General features: G+C 39.1%; 2 protein-coding genes across 2 annotated transcripts; both read right to left on the bottom strand.

The window, feature by feature from the left end:
• Positions 1-1158: 1158 nt before the first annotated feature.
• On the bottom strand, positions 1159-7686 carry LOC111985216 (DNA repair protein RAD5A). The gene is made up of 14 exons (XM_065772871.1): positions 6756-7686; positions 6519-6652; positions 6093-6228; positions 5837-5890; positions 5615-5761; positions 5370-5521; positions 5209-5293; positions 4843-5115; positions 4541-4687; positions 4218-4399; positions 2836-2956; positions 2624-2695; positions 2021-2119; positions 1159-1629 (listed from the first exon to the last, which is right to left on the bottom strand). The coding sequence occupies exons 1-14, from the start codon at positions 7326-7328 to the stop codon at positions 1507-1509; spliced, it is 2298 nt and encodes a 765-aa protein (XP_065628943.1). The 5' UTR covers positions 7329-7686; the 3' UTR covers positions 1159-1506.
• A 2775-nt stretch (positions 7687-10461) lies between these two features.
• On the bottom strand, positions 10462-11470 carry LOC136067270 (DNA repair protein RAD5A-like). The gene has a single exon (XM_065772870.1). It carries the CDS (start codon positions 11056-11058, stop codon positions 10462-10464), a length of 597 nt encoding a protein of 198 aa, XP_065628942.1. The 5' UTR covers positions 11059-11470.
• Positions 11471-18464: the final 6994 nt, after the last annotated feature.

Genomic DNA, 18464 nt, shown 5'->3' with positions numbered 1-18464 from the left:
TGATCTGTGAGACATGAAAATTTTTAGTTAAGATATGTTAATATATTATGAAACATGTTTTTTTTTTTAATAGTTAAGATATGCTAATATATAATATATAAAATATTGTTTTTTTTTTTTTTGGTTGCCCTTTGAATTGAAAACCAATCTCCCAAAAATCCAAGAGTTAAAGTCGACACCTAGTTCATATCTATGGCTAGCGCGGTTCCTTTCCAAAACAAAAATAATTTTTATTGTGCTCATTATTATGGTGGGAGAGTCAATATTATGTGAAAGGAAGGAGCACACATTTATTGTGCACCCGAAACACTGAATAATAACTCCTCACTCAATAAGGAGTGTTCATATATACAACACACTACCAAGCTTAAGACATAATTTAAACAGAGCTTTAAATAAACTAAGCTAAAGTAGATGAGTTGGCTCAAAAGATAATTTATAATTATCCATCATGTTGATTGGCATTGGTGAACAAAGTTTGAACAATCCACTGCAAGGCTTGATCAAAATCATTTTACAACCCACCTCCAACACTAAGCCTTGTTTCTCTTATATTTCACCATTTTCCAGTAAATGAAAAAGCTTGTTGTACTCTTCCGAATCCCTACGCTCCTCAAGGGGGGGTGGTAATGAGGTCTAGGGAGAGTAGTGTTCTTCCTGTCGTCAGTTCCCCATCCCACCTAAAATTCGAAAAATTCGTTGATAACTAGAAATATTACTGAATGAAAAAGAATATTGAATCCAATCCAAATCATGTTAAGGATGCTACTAAAGATACTTGGCCACTAAAAGTTTAAGATGAAATTAGACAACCATACTTTGACTATTCACGAACACAATTGTCATTACGATTAACTACAATATGCTAACCTTGATGCAACTATCTCCATCTTAACACGTTAAAATACTCTCTTACGATATACATATGATATACATTAGGCCATGCGGCCATGCAATTTCAATTGAAAAATGCTAAGTCCACAAAATTTTCACAAGTCCTAGGTGACAAATTGTCATTGATTTTAATTTGAACCTGCCATTGATTATTTTCTTATCCACCAATAACAACAAATAACAACATATCACCTAAGATTTGTTGTGAAAGTGTTGTGGACATAGCATTTCTCATTTCGATTCGTTGCCTTTGAAGACTTGACCTAACTTAAAACGTCTGTCTAGTAAATCAAATCAAATTGAATTCATTCTGTATCCATCAAATTACAAAAATTGACCACCGCTTTAAAACCCATGGTGGAAATACATGAGCATGCAAGAAAATTGCATAGCAAAAAACTCTTGCCGCCCCGATCTGCCTCCGCAAGAAGTATAGCATGTTGGCTTAAATAAATAGCCCCAAGTCAACTTCCTTCAAGCTCTAGTGCCGCATCAGAAGCTGCTCATTTTACCAGGTCATAAACACCTTGATCTCATGCGCTCTTAGAGCAAAAGAGCATTCTCATCAAAGGACATCATGTGAAGGAACAGCTATTATATTTCTGTAGTGGTCTAAGTAAAGAGCATTTTCAATTCCTCAATTCGTGCAGTTCTGACTTCTTGATCAGTCAAAGCTCCAGAAATCATCCGCTGCTTACGTGCTTGCACTGCTTCCATTCTTTCTTCTACAGTTCCCTGCCATCCAAAGCATTTAAACGAGCGTACACAGTTGCATCAGAGAGACATGACATAATTGGTAATAGTGCTTATTGTAGAGTCCAAGACAAAATGTTCGCAACATATCTCCCAGCTTTACCCATGTAAAGCAAAAGGTCCTCCGAGCCTTGCGTTAATTATTATTATTGTTTTCTTTTGGTAGAAAGGGACAAGTTGCAATTCTGTTGGAAAATTCTAAACCCTATTTATATTACCACTGAAGAAATGTTGAGTCAGCGACTCAGTGCAGTCACTAAGTTCAACTCTGTATTGCCAGTGTCACTATAAAACTGAAAGAATAAAACTAGAATTTCTGGCCACATGGGCTAAGGATTCAAGAGAGAGAGAGAGAGAGAGAGAGAGAGAGAACCTTCACAATGAACCGTTTGATCATCACACTCTTAGTTTGTCCAATCCGATGAATGCGCATGACAGCTTGCTCCTCTACTGCTGGATTCCACCATGGATCCTACAAAAAAGTCGATCAGATCATAAACACCAAATTCACCAAAGCAAAAATCACTTGCCCAAAAGAGTATTGGACATGGAAACTGAAGAACAAAAGCGGGAAGAAAACATTACTGCAGAATAGCTTATTTAAAACATATATGCAAGTTATTTGTAAAGGCATTATCTATCTCATCTAGTAATTTTAAAAAAAAAAAAAAAAAAAAACAGATGCATAATTACACAATTTCACAAGCACCGCCAAATTTTCAGCATAAAAAAGCTGATCCTCCTAAATAATAATGATCTGGCTAAATTGCCACCTAAGTCGGACATTATGAAGGTGCAAAAACCCCAGTAACCTTAACAAAGATTCATTTATATTTTATAACTTGCTGACAACCAAAAACAAGAAGTTAGTGCTTATAGAATGAGATATACCAATGCCAATTCCTTGTGCTATTTTTCATACAAGGAAGACAGCATATCACAATAAAAAGTGGAAAGTTCAATCTCCATTGCATACCAAGACAAAGGCATTGGAAGCTGCTGTTAGATTTATTCCAACTCCACCAGCCTTCAGTGACATCAGCAATACCTAATGCAATAACCAAGCTCCAATTATTAAACCCAAACCATTTGTTAGACTACTTTTCTTTACCCACAGTACAAAAGAAGGAAAATTACTGCATCTTTTTTTGATAAACAGGAACATTACTGCATAAATTAGTCAAATACCAGAATGTTGCTATCTTCTGAAAACTGCTTTAACACTTTTTCCCGCTGCTGCAGATTTAGAGTCCCATCCAGACGAACAAAGGAAATGTTATTCCTGGACAAAAAGGAAACTACTGAAATACTGATTGATGTGACAAATTACAAAGAACTGAATCTGATGGAAAAGTAAAATGCTTATATGAATTCACTCAGATCTCCTATAAAAGATATTCTGAAAGGAGAACAGCATGGTTCTCTAAGCTATCACAACCAAATGAGTTCACCTTCTCTAAGCGGCTTTATTTGTCGAAGGGTGGTAGACTCACCTTGCTGAAGAGTACCCTTTCAAGCCTTCCGACATATTACCTTTCCCTTTTTACTATCCCCAAAGCTGTGGCGACTCGATTGGAACGCATTCAAAGGAACTTCTTGTGGGGTTCATCAGTTGACTGTTTCAAATATCCTTTGGTGGCTTGGGAAAAGGTTTGCTTACCGCGTGAGTTGGGTGGTTTAGGAGTTCGAAAGTTGGCGCCGTTTAATCAGGCCCTCTTAGGGAAATGGCTTTGGAGGTATGGCCATGAAACCTCTCATCTGTGGCGAAGGGTCATAGCCATGAAATATGGGGAGGGAAAAGGGGGTTGGTGCACTAGAGCTTGTAGTAGGGCCCATGGTTGTGGGTTATGGCGGAGTATTAGTGAAGGGTGGGAAACTTTCGCTAAGTATTTCTCTTTTGTGGTGGGGGATGGATCTCGTACTCTTTTTTGGCATGACAAGTGGACTGGGGATGTCACTCTTAAAAGTCTTTATCCTCAGTTATTTTTGTGTTCAGCTAATAAAGAGGTTTGTATTTCTGATGTGTTAAGCCCTTCAACGGGTGATAATGACAGAGTGTGGAGTTTAAGATTTCAGAGGGCATTCAATGATTGGGAGTTAGCGGCTTCCTACTCCCTCTTCCACTTCATTCAAACCCGAATCCCTAGGGGTGGAGGTTGTGATAGGCTTTGTTGGGATCTTAATGGCAGTGGGAAGTTTGATACTCGATCTTTCTATCATAAGATTCGTAATGCAGATCCCTCCACCTTCCCTTGGAAGGGTATTTGGAAAGTTAAGGTTCCTAATAGGGTGGCTTTTTTTATGTGGACCGCAGCTCATGGTCAGATTTCTCAGCTATGAAATAGACTTGAGGGAGAGAGCAAATACTGACTAAAAAAGACATCTAGAAGAAATAGTGGACAAGTTTGAAGGAACCTTTTTTCTTCAGATTTAGTAAAGTTGTTCATTTGGTTGCTAAAAAGATTGCACAGAAGTACCAGAGAGAGAGAGAGGACACCCAACAAGTAGTAACATTCATTCACAAGAACCCTTTTTGGTTTACAATAATTTCCAAAGAAAGTTGACCAGTTTACAACAAGTTCCATAAAAACTTGACCTGGATGGGGGTGCCAGTAAGACACCAGCGACGATCAGCAACTAGAGCCGCAGCAGCCATAGAAATTTGGCTTTTAGAGGATTTTATGGTATGTGCCTCATCAAGAATCACTCTAAACCATCTAACTGAGTAAAGGCCACCATTGTCTTCAGCATTCTACATAGATAAACAGATACAACAAGAAAAATGCATTTGTTGATCTCAGGCAAAGAAAGGCAGCAAATTATACTCAGACAATTTCCATGATAAAGAAGGAGCGTTTAAATTTTTGATACGTAATAAGAATGTTTAAATTACCTCTGCCGAGAACTCTGAGGCTAACACTCCATATGTGGTAATTACAACATCACTCTGAGCTAGAGTTCTTGCATCCTTTGGTCTACTTTGTCCATAATGAACATATAGAGACAAAACCCCTGGTTGTGCATGAGTCTCAATCTCTGCCTGACAATTCACTGAATCATTCAGTCTGACTCTCATAAACAGAAAAGCATATGAGCATGCATATGCTTTGCTACTTATAGTACCAACTTTCAATGAAGCACTTGATACAATTATGCAGAATAACAAACAGTAAATAAGGATTCCAATACTAATACCTTCCACTGGCCTAGAAGTGTCATAGGACATACAATCAAATTTCCACCATTAATAAGGATGTTCTTTTGCTTCATCAACTTATCAAAACCTGAAATTTTTGTTGTCTTCTTTGGTGGATCTTGGCAGTGGTCCAACATACCACTGAGTTCACTATCTTCACTTGACGGGTGACTCATGTACTGACTACTTGTTGATCCACCTCTTTCTGAATGAGCAAGGAGAAGGGATATGGTCATAATAGTCTTCCCAAGACCCATTGCATCTGCCAGAATCTTTAATTGCAAAATAAAGTCAATATACTGAGTTATAACAATGATGAATGGGAATTAAAATCAAAATTAGGTATGAGCCATCTCAGAACATACTCCTCCTCTGGCCATTTGCAGTGTGCTTGGAAATTCTGTTGTAGCATCACCTGAAAATGCATTCAAATAGACAACCAGCTCCCTCCTAGATAGAAAAACACTCCCATGAATACAGAGTCTCAAGATTAGAGAGGATCAGATAACATAATGATCTAACGTACTTGTCTGCAAGATGGTATGCCTCCCAACATGGATGAAGTGTTGTTGCCGCCTCATCCAGGCATTGTCCCTTCTCCAGCTGAATCATCCAATGAAGAGCCTGCTTTTGGTAGGGTCGAAGTTCACATTGAAGAGTACCAGGGGGATCCATTTCCTATAACACAACACACTTTTGAGTAATTTCACCTTCTATATAGGCATAAGCAAGCCCCACTAAAGTTCAATATCATCTAAGAAATGACAGTACCTCTAACTCAGAGCAATTTCCAACACCAACAATGTTGTCGAGATCAGCATCCGAAATGGACTCCTCATTTTCCACTTCATTTTCGTTTCGAGAAGGATTCATAGACTTGTTAACGTGTAACAACGAGGCCCGAAGACCAGAACTATCCTGTTAAAGCAAGATTAAGCTCTAAACTCCACCATGAACACAGCTAGAAAAAGAAAGCTTTTAATGTTTCCCTACCTCCGGGTTTAAAGGCCGCTTCCTTGTGTACAAGTCACTAGGAGTGAATTCTGCCTAATTACAACCAATCAATAAAGTAAATAAAAATTCAGTTACAACTTCTATGTAAAAGCTCAGCAGGATACAATATACGATAACAAAAAGATGCTAACTACATCATATATCCAAATTCAGCAGCACCAGCTGCATCTATGATCAGATTAAAGGAATAAACTTGAAGGAGAAAGATGAAACAAGTAAAATAACAAATTATCACCTTCTTAGAAGGGATTAGTCCGAGCAACCGGAACAAATTTGGTAGAGGATGAACTACTGATTCCTCAGTGGCATTGCTGGCTGCCTTGAGCGAGGTCTGGTGATGCTTACGGAACATAGAACTATTGAGGTACACACTAGATTGAAGACAAATACGTAAATTCATCAACCACTGTACACACCAACCAGATAGAAAATAATAAAATAAAAAATAAAAAATCCAAAACAAAATCATATGCAACTAATACAAACCACACTATCTTAATCATGCTAGCCTCGTCATCAATTTCTCAACGCAAAATTAACCAAAACATCTTCGAAGTCATTATTTATAATCCAAAGCAAATTACGAGTCGATCTCAAAGATAAAAGTAATTATATGAAATCAAAAGCAGATTATCATTATTAAGTTAAAACCAATATATACCTTATCGACAAAAGAATTTGGTCCATTATGCCTAAAACATCAGGAGCAGATTTACAACAACCTTCTACCTTAACCTTTTTATCTCTCACAAGTGGCAAAAGACACCGAGCCCATTCATTCGGTATTCTACCAATCTGCCACGTTACCAATCAATTCAAACACAACATATCAGACTCAAATTGATCAATCACATTCACAATCAGTCATTGATTCTCAAATTACTATTTTCCACATTACCTCGCCGGATTCTTTAGTCGAAAACCTCACAATCTCCGAACAAGCCCCCGCAGCGTGCTGTCTTCCCTTCCCGAAAACCTTTCCCGGCGACGGAGAACGAGAAGAACTACTCTTCAGCGGGAACGTGAACACCACTTCATCACCAGGCTTCACTCTCCTCCCTTTACTCGTGGACAGCCCGGAAACTTCACTGCAACCTACGAACCACCACTCGTCCCCAAGCGAACTCTCTCGGCTCACGACTTCTTCTTCGACGAAACCCTCACCGGAGTCACTAACGCTGCAAACAGTAGCATTTGCTTCGCGCACTGTAGAATTCGAATTCGAATTCTGGTTCTCGAAGCCGTTTCGCTTCGAAGAATTCGAAGCAACGGCGCGAGAAACTCTGGGGGTTTTGGGAATGGCTGGTAATTCTTTTGATTTGAAATTGGGCGTGTCGAAGATTATGTTGATCGCGGCGGTGGCGTCGTTTTTGGCCAAGTGTAGGGCCCTGATTATGTCCATGTCGGAGTATTCCGAGCCGACGATGGATCGGACGGTGGATAAGAGCTCGTCCGTGACCTTATTCCCCATCTGAACAAAACCCTAAATTTGAACCCTAATTTCCACGTGTACAGTTTGGGATTGCGAAGTTTTGGAAGGACTGTGAGACCCGGGGTGAGTAGCGAGACTGGGGACGGTGAAGGCAAAGAAACACAGGGACGGTGGTGCTAAAACGCGCAGCGGTGCAAGATAGCGATGGTTTTGAAAAGTGGAAATGAAAAGTAGAGAGAGGGCGGGTCTGGGTTTAGAAATGGCGGGGAAAGTTGGAGAGTTAATGCGTGTGACATGCAAGTGACGCCGTTCTATTTCCCGCCATTCTATATATGCGAAGTGAAAGTAAAAATTGTAGTAAATGGCAAGGTTAGTTAAGGGCACCTGCGCACTAGACTGTTGTGTTGTGAACTGAACTGGTTGAAATGTAAATACGTGACAACGGATCCAGTGTTCTGTGCACTGGATTTAAGCCAGCTCCTTAAATGCATTTGTGATTGGCTGATTGCTGGTGAAACATGTTATTGTCGTCTCGATCGTGAAAATTGGGGTTTCTGGCTTTTATTTTTTTAAAGAAAAATCATTAAGCGATTTTTAAAATATTTTTTATTGAGAAATTAAGCAAAATATTAGAAAGCAAAGAGATCCATGTGATATTAGGTGTTTATCAAATACGTACTAGTTCTAGATCCATGCTTTGCCAAAAAAAGAAAATTGTGTTGAATTTATAATGATGTTGTTAATGTGTAATAGGTTGTGGGCTTTAGGCCCACCTTATTTACTTGTATAATACACATATTTATACTACATACTCTGCCTCTTATATAAGACAGTAATGTATATTTTATTATTAGGAGAAATACAATACATTAATTCAGTATTTTTAACATGGTATCAGAGTCATTGCTCTAATTTTCTTGTATCTTGTAGTCTTATCTTTGTTGGTATTTTCCGCTGCCTCAACTTCTCCAGTTAGTAAACCTTTTCAATGCCCTCTCCTAACTGCTCAGCTGCCATCAGAGGTTCTCAAGGTTGAATCTCCATTGTCAAAAGTTCACTCACCACCACCAAGACCACTGCCACCTTCAAATTTCTCACATCAGACCTCCTATTAGCACATAAGAAATTTCATCATGTAGATTTTCAACAACTCTACACAACATTGCCAGAACATCACCATTTGACCATCCACGCACCGCTGCGCGTCGGTCAAAATTTTAGCAAAATTCTTCCACGCACCATAAGGGTTGCTCCGATTCAGTCACCGTTATCACTGTTGAAATTGTCTTCCTTTGATCTACATCGTCAAGAAAGAACCAACCTCATCGGACGCCACACACGCCTTCACGCACTACCATAGTTTTCTGCAGCGTCAACTATGCACCTCATGCGCCTCCTCTGCACCCGCTGACATCACCCTGCCACATTAGCCCTAGCTAACGTCATCTGCTTACGTTAGCGCCACATTACCACTGACTTCATCATGCTTACATTATCCGTTGACTTTGACCAGCGTTAACTGTTGACTTTTTGCAGTCCAATGCTCTTTACCCAATTCCTCGCGTAGATTTCATTTTTGCAGTCCATTTTTGCACATTTTGCTTCTAAATGAAGAGTAAGGACAAGTCTTTTTTCTTATTGCACAATCATTGCCGACAATCCAACAAACGTTTTTGCAATTTTTGCAAACGTCTTAACCATAATATTGAGACTTGCTATCAATGCAACAAATTAGTTGTTTCCATTTCTGCTGCTATTGTTGCTAACACTGAGAGTATTCAACCAATGGCTCCCGTCTCCACAAATTCCAAGTCTTCTGGATCCACTATCACTATTTCCACAGTTGATCTACAAAACATCATCGCTAATACCATTTGTATGGTTAGTAATGTATCTTATTTCTCTTCTCTCTCAGTTTCATCTGGCATGTCTCATTCCTCTTGGCTTATGGATTCTGCTTGTTGCAATCACATGACACCTTACTCATCTTTATTTTCTCAACTTGAACTTACACCACACCCTTTCAATATTCGCACAATTGGTTTCACAATGTTTGGTCATAATATAGGTTCTATCTCGACCTCTAACCTCTTGGTTCCTAGGATTTTTAATGTTCCTAACCTTTCTTACAATTTATTTTCTGTGGGACAATTAGCTGAGTTGGGTTATCGCATTACCTTTGGTTATTTTGGGTGTATTATGCAGGATTTGAGGACGGGATAAGAGCTTGGGACCAGTCCTAGAGTTAGGCGTATGTTTCCTATGGACAATCTTCATCTTCAACCTGTTGCTCTTGTTTCTGTTGTTGCTGCAATTTCTTCTATTCCTTCCATTGCACTTTGGCATGCTCAACTTGGTCACGCATCTTCCTTTCGGGTACAACACTTAGCTTATAGAAGTTTGTTAGGTTCAGTGTCCACAGAAAATTCTAATTGTGTTTCATGTCAATGAGGAAAACAACCAGTTTTGCCTTTCAATACTAGTGAATCAATGTCCACTGATATCTTTGACTTTATTCATTCTGATGTCTGGGGGCTTTCCTTTGTCTCTAGTATTGGTGGATCTCGATTTTGTTGTCTTTGTTGATGATTATTCCCGCTATAGTTGGATTTTTCATATAAACATCGTTCTAAATTATTGCAAGTATATTCTAATTTTGTAAAAATANCTAACTTGGATAATCTTATGCTTCGTGGTCGTCCTTTGGTGAATCGTTGTTATTTGTGCTGTTGTAATGCAGAATCTGTGGATCACCTGTTACTTTTTTGTCCAATAGCTCATTCTTTGTGGATGCATATGCTTCAGTTGTTTGGGATCGATTGGGTCATGCCAGGTTCAGTTGAGGACTTATTATTCTATTGGTTTCATTGGCTTGGGAAGCATAGTTCTGATATCTGGGATTTGGTCCCAGGCTGTTTAATGTGGACTATTTGGTCTGAGCGGAATCGGCGGGCTTTTGAGGATGAGGGGAAATCTGTGGTTCAGTTATTAGAGTTGTGCCAAAGGACCCTCTTTGATTGGTCTCGATGTTGGGGTTTCTCAGATTGTTCTACCCTTACGGATTTTATTTCCTCTATTAGAATAGATTAGGGGCTCTTTTTTTTTTTTTTTTCTTGTTTCCTTGTGTGTGTTTTCAAATTGATCAATCACATTCACAATCAGTCATTGATTCTCAAATTACTATTTTCCACATTACCTCGCCGGATTCTTTAGTCGAAAACCTCACAATCTCCGAACAAGCCCCCGCAGCGTGCTGTCTTCCCTTCCCGAAAACCTTTCCCGGCGACGGAGAACGAGAAGAACTACTCTTCAGCGGGAACGTGAACACCACTTCATCACCAGGCTTCACTCTCCTCCCTTTACTCGTGGACAGCCCGGAAACTTCACTGCAACCTACGAACCACCACTCGTCCCCAAGCGAACTCTCTCGGCTCACGACTTCTTCTTCGACGAAACCCTCACCGGAGTCACTAACGCTGCAATCAGTAGCATTTGCTTCGCGCACTGTAGAATTCGAATTCGAATTCTGGTTCTCGAAGCCGTTTCGCTTCGAAGAATTCGAAGCAACGGCGCGAGAAACTCTGGGGGTTTTGGGAATGGCTGGTAATTCTTTTGATTTGAAATTGGGCGTGTCGAAGATTATGTTGATCGCGGCGGTGGCGTCGTTTTTGGCCAAGTGTAGGGCTCTGATTATGTCCATGTCGGAGTATTCCGAGCCGACGATGGATCGGACGGTGGATAAGAGCTCGTCCGTGACCTTATTCCCCATCTGAACAAAACCCTAAATTTGAACCCTAATTTCCACGTGTACAGTTTGGGATTGCGAAGTTTTGGAAGGACTGTGAGACCCGGGGTGAGTAGCGAGACTGGGGACGGTGAAGGCAAAGAAAGACAGGGACGGTGGTGCTAAAATGCGCAGCGGTGCAAGATAGCGATGGTTTTGAAAAGTGGAAATGAAAAGTAGAGAGAGGGCGGGTCTGGGTTTAGAAATGGCGGGGAAAGTTGGAGAGTTAATGCGTGTGACATGCACGTGACGCCGTTCTATTTCCCGCCATTTCTATATATGTGAAGTGAAAGTAAAAATTGTAGTAAATGGCAAGGTTGGTTGAGGGCACCTGCGCACTAGACTGTTGTGTTGTGCACTGAACTGGTTGAAATGTAAATACGTGACAACGGATCCAGTGTTCTGTGCACTGGATTTAAGCCAGCTCCTTAAATGCATTTGTGATTGGCTGATTGCTGGTGAAACATGTTATTGTCGTCTCGATCGTGAAAATTGGGGTTTCTGGCTTTTATTTTTTTAAAGAAAAATCATTAAGCGATTTTTAAAATATTTTTTATTGAGAAATTAAGCAAAATATTAGAAAGCAAAGAGATCCATGTGATATTAGGTGTTTATCAAATACGTACTAGTTCTAGATCCATGCTTTGCCAAAAAAAGAAAATTGTGTTGAATTTATAATGATGTTGTTAATGTGTAATAGGTTGTGGGCTTTAGGCCCACCTTATTTACTTGTATAATACACATATTTATACTACATACTCTGCCTCTTATATAAGACAGTAATGTATATTTTATTATTAGGAGAAATACAATACATTAATTCAGTATTTTTAACATGGTATCAGAGTCATTGCTCTAATTTTCTTGTATCTTGTAGTCTTATCTTTGTTGGTATTTTCCGCTGCCTCAACTTCTCCAGTTAGTAAACCTTTTCAATGCCCTCTCCTAACTGCTCAGCTGCCATCAGAGGTTCTCAAGGTTGAATCTCCATTGTCAAAAGTTCACTCACCACCACCAAGACCACTGCCACCTTCAAATTTCTCACATCAGACCTCCTATTAGCACATAAGAAATTTCATCATGTAGATTTTCAACAACTCTACACAACATTGCCAGAACATCACCATTTGACCATCCACGCACCGCTGCGCGTCGGTCAAAATTTTAGCAAAATTCTTCCACGCACCATAAGGGTTGCTCCGATTCAGTCACCGTTATCACTGTTGAAATTGTCTTCCTTTGATCTACATCGTCAAGAAAGAACCAACCTCATCGGACGCCACACACGCCTTCACGCACTACCATAGTTTTCTGCAGCGTCAACTATGCACCTCATGCGCCTCCTCTGCACCCGCTGACATCACCCTGCCACATTAGCCCTAGCTAACGTCATCTGCTTACGTTAGCGCCACATTACCACTGACTTCATCATGCTTACATTATCCGTTGACTTTGACCAGCGTTAACTGTTGACTTTTTGCAGTCCAATGCTCTTTACCCAATTCCTCGCGTAGATTTCATTTTTGCAGTCCATTTTTGCACATTTTGCTTCTAAATGAAGAGTAAGGACAAGTCTTTTTTCTTATTGCACAATCATTGCCGACAATCCAACAAACGTTTTTGCAATTTTTGCAAACGTCTTAACCATAATATTGAGACTTGCTATCAATGCAACAAATTAGTTGTTTCCATTTCTGCTGCTATTGTTGCTAACACTGAGAGTATTCAACCAATGGCTCCCGTCTCCACAAATTCCAAGTCTTCTGGATCCACTATCACTATTTCCACAGTTGATCTACAAAACATCATCGCTAATACCATTTGTATGGTTAGTAATGTATCTTATTTCTCTTCTCTCTCAGTTTCATCTGGCATGTCTCATTCCTCTTGGCTTATGGATTCTGCTTGTTGCAATCACATGACACCTTACTCATCTTTATTTTCTCAACTTGAACTTACACCACACCCTTTCAATATTCGCACAATTGGTTTCACAATGTTTGGTCATAATATAGGTTCTATCTCGACCTCTAACCTCTTGGTTCCTAGGATTTTTAATGTTCCTAACCTTTCTTACAATTTATTTTCTGTGGGACAATTAGCTGAGTTGGGTTATCGCATTACCTTTGGTTATTTTGGGTGTATTATGCAGGATTTGAGGACGGGATAAGAGCTTGGGACCAGTCCTAGAGTTAGGCGTATGTTTCCTATGGACAATCTTCATCTTCAACCTGTTGCTCTTGTTTCTGTTGTTGCTGCAATTTCTTCTATTCCTTCCATTGCACTTTGGCATGCTCAACTTGGTCACGCATCTTCCTTTCGGGTACAACACTTAGCTTATAGAAGTTTGTTAGGTTCAGTGTCCACAGAAAATTCTAATTGTGTTTCATGTCAATGAGGAAAACAACCAGTTTTGCCTTTCAATACTAGTGAATCAATGTCCACTGATATCTTTGACTTTATTCATTCTGATGTCTGGGGGCTTTCCTTTGTCTCTAGTATTGGTGGATCTCGATTTTGTTGTCTTTGTTGATGATTATTCCCGCTATAGTTGGATTTTTCATATAAACATCGTTCTAAATTATTGCAAGTATATTCTAATTTTGTAAAAATAGTTGAAACTCAATTTTCCAAATGTATCTAAATTTTTCGATCTAATAATGCTCTTGAATACACTCAATATGCTTTTCAAGCTGTTTTGCATTCCTATGGCATTGTTCATCAACTAACTTATCCAAGTACCTCTCAACAAAATGGTAGAGCCAAACAAAAATTCATCATATTTTTGATACTGTTCATGCTTTTCTTCTTTCTGCCAAAGTTTCTGCTCTTTTTTAGGGCGAAGCTGCTCTTCATGTTATTCATACTATTAATTGCATTCCCAGTCCTATCATCCAAAATCAAACTCCATATGAGCGTCTTTTTGGGTCACCTTAAGATTATCATCACCTTCGCTCCTTCGGTTTTGCCTGTTTCGTTCTTCTTCAACCACATAAGCATAACAAACTTGAGCCTCAGTCTAGAGTTTGTTGTTTTCTTGGCTATGACGAAACTCAAAAGGGGTATCGGTGTTATGATCCTATCTCTCATCATCTTTGTATCTCCCACAATGTTATCTATTGAGAACATCGCTCCTTTGTCGAGCTCTCTTACTTCCGTGCCTCCCTATCTACCTCCTCTGTATTAAATCTTTTTCCAGATGAGCAACATATTCCTTCTATAGTTACTCCTGATCCTTCTATAGACTTCTTTGTCCAACCACTAGATATTTTTGATGCCTCTTGTGGATCATCCTCTAATGAACAGGTGGAAGATGAGTTGCCCAACCCTGAACTTGGATCCCCTGTTCCTGCTTCACCTGAAGATCTTGCACAAGACATTTCACCTCGTCACTCAACTCGGGTGAGATCCATTCCTACACATTTGCTTGACTATCATTATTATACTGCCTTTGCTACATTGCACGAGCCTCACATCTATCGTGAGGCCTCCACTAACCCTTTATGGCAGACTGCAATGAAAGAGGAACTTGATGCATTATTTAAAAACTATACTTGAGATTTGGTGACTCTCCCCCCTATGAAATCTTTAGTTGGTTGTAAGTGGATCTACAATATCAAGACTCGCTTTGATGGGTCCATTGAGCAATATAAAGCTCGTATTGTTTCAAAAGGTTTTACACAGGAATATGAGATTGATTATGAAGAACTCTTTGCTCTGGTTGCTCGAATCTCATCTGTTCGTGCCCTCTTAGCTATTACTGCTACTCGTAAATGGGACATTTTTCAGATGGATGTCAAAAATATCTTTCTTAATGGGAATTTAAGTGAAGAAGTTTATATGCAACCTCCTCTTGGTTTATCTATTGAACCAAACAAGGTTTGTCACCTTCAACATGCACTTTATGGCCTTAACAAGCTCCACGATCTTGGTTTGCCAAGTTTAGCTCTACTAGGGGTGTGCAAAAACCGATGAATCGAACAAATCGAATGAAACCGACCGAACCGATGTTAAATTTTCGGTTCGGTTTCGGTTTCTATTTCTCACAAACCAAAGTTTTGGTTTCGGTTTCTGGTATGTATGCACTGAACAAACCGAAACTGAACTGAATAATATATATAATATATTTTATATTATAATATTATATATATAATATAAAATCAGATTGGGCTGGCCTTGCAAATATATTGGGCAACCTGCAACTAGGCCTTTCAAATGCATTAATGCATTAGGCCTCGGGCCTTGCATATAATCAAGCCCATTAACCCATTAAACTAATTAAATATCTAATAAAACTTAAATTAATTAGGTAAACTAATTAAACTAAAACAAAAATTTAAAAACCTAGTACACATTTTACTCTCATCTCATTCTCACTCTCACACACAGAACACAGCCTCCAGCCCTCCACAGTCACTCTCACACACAAGCAAGAGAGACAGAGAGAGACCCTTCACATCGGTAAGTTTTACTCCACAGTCACTCCAAATCTTCTTTCTGCTGCTGGCCTCCGCACACCGGCCTCCACATGATGGCCTTCCCATACCGGTCTCCCCACGACACGATCATCTTCCTTCTTTTCTCACGGTATGATTCTTCTTTTTTCTTTCTCTGTCTTCTCTTTTCTTTCTCTATTGCTTTCTTTCTCTGTCGCTTTGTATTAACTTTGTTCATTAGCTTTGTTCAATCGCTCTATTGCTTAATTTCTCCATAATTTCCTCTCTCTTTTTTATATTCTGGGTTTGTTTAATATTGAATCAATGCTATTTTTTCAATTTTTATGTGCAAATAAAGTTAGGGTTTTGAAAAAACCCTTGTGCTTGGTTGTTTATATTCTGGGTTTGTTTATTTTTTCAATTTCCTGTCTCTTTGTTCTGGGTTTGTTTATTTTTTTTTCCTTTGTTTGCTTTGTTAGAAAATAAATGATAAGGAAACCGAAAAAACCCACCAAAACCGACCGAAACCGAAACAAACCAAAACCGATGGTTTTTCAACTATTTCGGTCGGTTTCGATTGAGAATTTCACAAACCGAAAATTTCAGTTTCGGTTGGCTAACACTTAGAAAACTGACAGAAACCGAACCGACACACCCCGAAGCTCTACCATCTCTCGCTTAGGTTACATTGTCAGTTATTATGATTCTGTCTTATTTCTTCGTCACAATGAAAAAGACGTCATTTTACTTCTCTTATATATGGATGATATGATCATAACTGGTGATAACCTTAGTGGCATTCAAGAACTCAAGAATTTTCTCAGTCAATAGTTTGAGATGAAAGATCTTGGACATCTAAACTACTTCTTGGGTATTGAAATCACTAATTCCATAGATGGTCTTTATATTACTTAGGCCAAGTATGCTTCTGAACTTTTGTCTCGAGCTGAACTCACTGATAGCAAGACTGTTGACACTCCAGTTGAACTTAGTGCGCATCTAACTCCTTCGGGGGGGAAACCATTGTTTAATCCCTCTCTTTATAGACGATTGATTGGCAGCTTAGTTTATCTCACTATCACTTATCTAGACATTTCCTATATTGTTCGCCAAGTAAGTTAGTATCTGTTTGCTCCACAATCAACTCATTATGCTGTTGTTCTACGCATTCTTCGATACTTGAAAGACACTTTCTTCCATGACCTTTTCTACTCTACTCAATCTCCTCTTGTTCTCTGTGCATTCTCTAATACTGATTGGGCAGGAGATCCTACTGATCGCAGGTCCACTATTGGTTATTGCTTTCTTTTTGACTCTTTTATGATTTCTTGGCGAGTAAGAAACAAACCCTTGTGACCCGCTCCAGTACTAAAGTAGAATATCGTGTCCTTGCTGATACCACATCTGAGCTCCTTTGGTTACGATTTGGCTACGATGGCTTCTTAAGGACTTAGGTGTGTCCACATCCTCTGCTACTCCTCTTTATTCTGACAACCAGAGTGCCATTCATATTACTCACAATGATGTATTCCATGAACAAACTATATACATCGAGATCGATTGTCATTTAATTTATTATCATCATCTTGTCCATGGTGGTCTCAAGCTATTCTCGGTCTCCTTTAAAGATCAACTTGCAGATATTTTCACCAAGTCACGTCCTAAGGGACGCCTTTGTACTTTGGTTGACAACCTCAAGTTAGTCTCACACGCACCTTGAGTTTGAGGGGCGCTGTTAAAGTGTAATAGATTGTGGGCTTTAGGCCCACCTTGTTTACTTGTATAGCACACATACTTGTACTACACACTTTGCCTCCTATATAAGGCACTCGTTGTAGGGAATTAACCCGAAATTCTTAAACCTGTGAGAAACAAAAAATAGAGAAAACATAAGCCAAAGAAAAATAATCACATGCACAGGACAATATTTACATGATTCGGCACTTTGCTTACGTCCACGGAGTTACAGGAATTTCACTATTATCAAGGAAAAATACAAAGTGCGGCAGTATAATTTTTTTCTCTTTCTCTAAAAAACTACAACTAGAAAACCCTAATAACCAAAACAATGGTTTCTACATTATGCGCACAAGATTCATAATGGGTTACAAAACAGGCCAAAAATGAGCGCTACAGCTTGGGCCTATTGGCCCAAGCCGTAGTTCCATGGACTAAGCCTTAGAAAATCTTCTATTAATACTTACGCAACATTATTTCAGGTCAGGTCGGATTGTCAACTGGATCAAACACAACTAGGCTCCACAAAGCCCAACACTCATGTATATTTTATTACTAGGAGAAATACAATACATTGATTCAGTATTTATAACCGATGTGATTGCCCCTTTGCATTAATGCCAATCTGGGATAACATTAAACAATAAAATTATCACAAAGCCTACTTGAAGCATCGACTTTTTGGACAATTATAAGGCCAACAAGAAATGCTAGAAAGGGAGTTTATTTATTCTATAATAAACTGCATACAGTTAAGTATGCCACAGATGATGAAAGAACATTTGGAAGAAAGAGAAAAATCCTGAATATAAGGATCCTCATATAGAACATCGAAAACTATTATTCGAGCACAAAGCATGAAACTTTTCAGCAACATTTCCTACCAGCTGCAGAGATGAATAATGGGATTAGCACATAGCAGTTCAGACTAGACCATGTTTTTCTGTTGTCGGTAAAACAAGATCTAAAACCCAATAAACTGGGATATGCTGCAAACTACAAAGTCAATTGCAGAACCCATCCATCTTTTGCAAGGAAGAAAGCTTTGGGGAAGGATTGGAAAATATGTGATAATTAAAATTTTTAATATTGGGCTGTAGATTAATATATAGGGAAGTAAAGCAATCTGAGCTTCTCGAGCTTAGCTCATGACTAACACAATCAGGTCCTAATCAAGAAGCCTCTAGTTTTGATAATGCAAATGAGCCAATGTTGAGC

This window comes from Quercus suber, unplaced genomic scaffold (assembly GCF_002906115.3).
Source record: "Quercus suber isolate HL8 unplaced genomic scaffold, Cork oak 2.0 scaffold_65, whole genome shotgun sequence".
NCBI classification, from domain to species: domain Eukaryota; kingdom Viridiplantae; phylum Streptophyta; class Magnoliopsida; order Fagales; family Fagaceae; genus Quercus; species Quercus suber.
The sequence above is the reverse complement of the archived record's forward strand: the minus strand, read 5'-3'. Positions and strand labels throughout refer to the sequence as shown.

Excerpts from the sequence above, each read along its gene's own strand:
- LOC111985216 (XM_065772871.1), bottom strand. The coding sequence starts at position 7,328 with ATGGGGAATAAGGTCACGGACGAGCTCTTATCCACCGTCCGATCCATC. Across the intron at positions 6,229-6,518 it reads CAAATTCTTTTGTCGATAAG|TGTGTACCTCAATAGTTCTA; the intron begins GTATATATTGGT and ends TCTTCAATCTAG. Across the intron at positions 1,630-2,020 it reads TCAAACGGTTCATTGTGAAG|GGAACTGTAGAAGAAAGAAT; the intron begins GTTCTCTCTCTC and ends TTTGGATGGCAG.
- LOC136067270 (XM_065772870.1), bottom strand. The coding sequence starts at position 11,058 with ATGGGGAATAAGGTCACGGACGAGCTCTTATCCACCGTCCGATCCATC.